General features: G+C 44.8%; 1 protein-coding gene across 1 annotated transcript; it reads left to right on the top strand.

Moving 5' to 3' along the window:
* The first annotated feature begins 2,374 nt into the window (after positions 1-2,374).
* Positions 2,375-3,140, top strand: LOC309545097 (SAP domain-containing ribonucleoprotein-like). The gene has a single exon (XM_082244232.1). The coding sequence runs from the start codon at positions 2,499-2,501 to the stop codon at positions 3,036-3,038; it is 540 nt and encodes a 179-aa protein (XP_082100358.1). The 5' UTR covers positions 2,375-2,498; the 3' UTR covers positions 3,039-3,140.
* Positions 3,141-3,403: the final 263 nt, after the last annotated feature.

Raw genomic sequence — 3,403 nt, 5'->3', positions numbered from 1 at the left:
CATGGAGAGGCCTGTTCTGAGTGGAACCTGTCCTGTTAAACTGCTGCATGGTCTTGGCCACCGTGCTGCAGCTCAGTTTCAGGGTCTTGGCAATCTTCTTATAGCCTAGACCAGTGTTTCTCAACTCCGGTCCTCAGGGCACACTAACAGGCCAGGTTTGCAAGAAAACTGAAATACATCACAGGTGATATAATTTGCTGCTCAGTGATTGCAGTATTCTAGTCTGCATCTCCCCAAGGTAATACCTAAAATCTGGCCTGTTAGTGTGCCCTGAGGACCGGAGTTGAGAAACACTGGCCTGGGCCATCTTTATGTAGAGCAACAATTCTTTTTAACAGAACCTCAGAGAGTTCTTTGCCATGAGGTGCCATGTTGTACTTCCAGTGACCAGTATGAGATAATGAGAGCGATAACACCAAATTTACCACACCTGCTCCCCATTCACACCTGAGACCTTGCAACACTAACAAGTCACTTGACACCGGGGGGGGTGGCTAATTGGGCCCAATTTGGACATTTTCACTTAGGAATGTACTCACTTTTGTTTCCAGCAGTTTAGACATTTATGGCTGTGTGTTGAGTTCTTCTTCTGAAGAGATGTTGCCCAATTCTTATATATGTGCTGTTTATAAAACATACAATCATAACAAATGTTCATATACAGTAATCTTACATACAATTTCCATATGCAGAAAAATCTATTTTTTTCAAGAAATCTGTATACATACATATATAGAGTGCTGTCAGAAAGTCATGCTTACCTCAATCTTTGTCAACAAATTCACAATCCTTACTTCTAGTTTAACTTTTTAGTTGTTATCAGTTCAGATTTTTGGATTTTTTTGAATTTCAAGGTGGTACTTAAACAGCCATTGAATAATAAATATATAAATGGCTTTAAAAAATAGTATATGACCAGAGATGGCCGCTTAAGCCCTGAGCTCTGAAGGACAGAGGAGATCTTCAGCGACGACGGACACACCAGCGCTCGCATCCGCCTGCCCATACAACCCGGAGGAGCATCCCGCCAACACCCCGAACGCCATGTCCCGCAAGAGGAAAGAAGAACACTGGCCAAAAAAGCTGATGGCCTTCTTCTCTCAGCCTCCGCCATGGGAACCAGGGAGGCAAGATGGCGTTGACGCCTCTGTGGCCTACATCACACCGCTGCCAATCCGATCACACGGGGGGCCCCACGGAGGTAATACCACCCCTGACATACCCTTCCTCCCCCTCCAGACCGGGAGACTACTCCCCAGAGACCTCCAGCCCAGCAAAAGCCCGCATGAGACTGGAAATGCAGCCATCATGTCTCCCTCACAGCAGAATTTTAGAGAATGTGATAACAATAGCCTAAAATGTTCAGCACTTCCTGTGTAGCCAGTGGGCATATACAGAATGGGAGGAGATGATCATAGGTTCCCGCCCAGTGTTCTCTCATCAGTAAGGATGCATGGCACATTCTAATTCATGAGAAAATGAAGAAACATTTCACACAGGACATGGGGAGGGGGGGCACATATACAATATAGCTGTGCAGAGGGGGAGGTTCACATATACAGTATAGCTGTGCAGGGGGGGGGGTAGATTCACATTTACAGTATAGCTGTGCAGGGGGGGGGGGTAGATTCACATATACAGTATAGCTGTGCAGGGGGGGGGGGTAGATTCACATATACAGTATAGCTGTGCTGTAGGGGTGGGAGTGCACATGTACAGTATAGCTGTGCTGGGGGGTGGGGGGAGGTTCACATATACAGTATAGCTGTGCTGGGCTTTGAATGAAGACCACCATAGGAGAAGAAAGCTGGACACAGGAGGGGGAGGGGGAACTATCAGTGTAGCTGGAAGTGCTCTGGGGTCTCAGCTCACAGTCTACAATGATCATAGTACAGGCAACCACACTATGTTTCCACCAGTGCGACTAATCAATGGCACCCGTTCCCATCAAAGCGGCTTTGGAAATCAGCGACCTTGAAAAGGTACTTGCACTACTTTGATGTAACTTTTGATGCGACTTTGATCGAGAGAGTGTAAAGTTGGAGCAAAGTTGCATCAAAGTCGCACTCTAAAACGCAATAGTGGAAACATAGACTAAAGCTCCATTTCCACTAGTGCGACTTATCATGCAACTTTGGACACACAAAGTTGCATGACAAGTCACAGCCCATTAATTTCATTGGGACATGTTCCCATCTATGTGACATTAAAAAGCAGCGACTTTGAAAAGGTGCCTGCACTACTTTGATCCAGAGAGTATAAAGTTGGATCAAATTAGCATCAAAGGGTGTAGCGATTGGTGAGCCGTAGTTTTAATCAAGTGGCTCGTGGAGCTGTACGGGGGAGTTGTAACGGCGGCGCTGGCGGATTTTCTTGCAGTTTCGGGAAACTGAAAAGCGGTGGAAACTCCCGCGCTTTGTTGTGGAAGTGACGTCACATGTGCGACGGGCCAATAGCTGTGCTTGCTGGGAGTGTGGCCACAGAGGCGTGTAAGAAACATGGCGGAAATTGTAGATATTCACAAGCTGAAGCTGGCAGAGCTCAAACAGGAATGCGTGGCCCGAGGTTTGGACGTGAAGGGGAATAAGAGTGACCTGATCAGCAGGCTTCAAACATATCTAGAGGAACAAGTTGAAGAAGAGGCCAATGAAGAAGATGTTCTAGGTAATGAAACTGAGGAAGAAGAGCAAAAACCTGTTGATGTTCCTGAGAAGAAAGAGGAACCTTCTAGCAAACCAGGAGAAATAGAAAGAGTGACGAAAATGGTGAAGATAACAAGTGAGATGCCTCTTGGTGATAGACTTCAGAAAAGAGCTCAAAGGTTTAATGTTCCTGCCAATTTGGATAGCAAAAAGCCTGCTCGCGCTATACAGTTTGGTCTTCCTTCCACTGAGCAGAAAGGGCAGACCACAGGTGTAAAATCTCTGACTGAAGATGATGAAAAGCTGAAGAAAAGGAAGAAACGTTTTGGTATAGTAACAAGCTCTGCATCAATTTCTGATGATGCTGAGGCAAAGAAGAGGAAAAGATCAGAGTGATTTGGCCTGGTTTAGTCATTCTCACCTCCTTAATCCTCCACTTTGTTTTGTGCATCTCTACTTAGTATTGTAAAATGTATTTCTTATTCTTGATTTGTAAGGTTTTTTTAAAACTTTTAAAAACAAAAAAATTTAAATTGAACAAATTAGCATCAAAGTCACACTCTATGTTGCATTAATGGAAATGTAGACTAAGGCCCCTTTCACGCTTGTGTGACTTGTTCTGCAATTTTGGCTGCAAAGTCGCATGACAAGTTACAGTCCATGATTTTCAATGAGTACCATTCATATCTGTGCGACTTCAAGTTGAAACAACGTCAAAGTAGTCTCTGCTCTACTTTGGTCTGACTTTAAGGCATTTTGAG

Source organism: Pelophylax lessonae (genome assembly GCF_965119305.1).
Source record: "Pelophylax lessonae genome assembly, chromosome: 1".
Lineage (NCBI taxonomy): Eukaryota > Metazoa > Chordata > Amphibia > Anura > Ranidae > Pelophylax > Pelophylax lessonae.
Note: the sequence above shows the minus strand (reverse complement) of the source record. Positions and strands in the feature narration are given on the sequence as shown.

Excerpts from the sequence above, each read along its gene's own strand:
- LOC309545097 (XM_082244232.1), top strand. The coding sequence starts at position 2,499 with ATGGCGGAAATTGTAGATATTCACAAGCTGAAGCTGGCAGAGCTCAAA.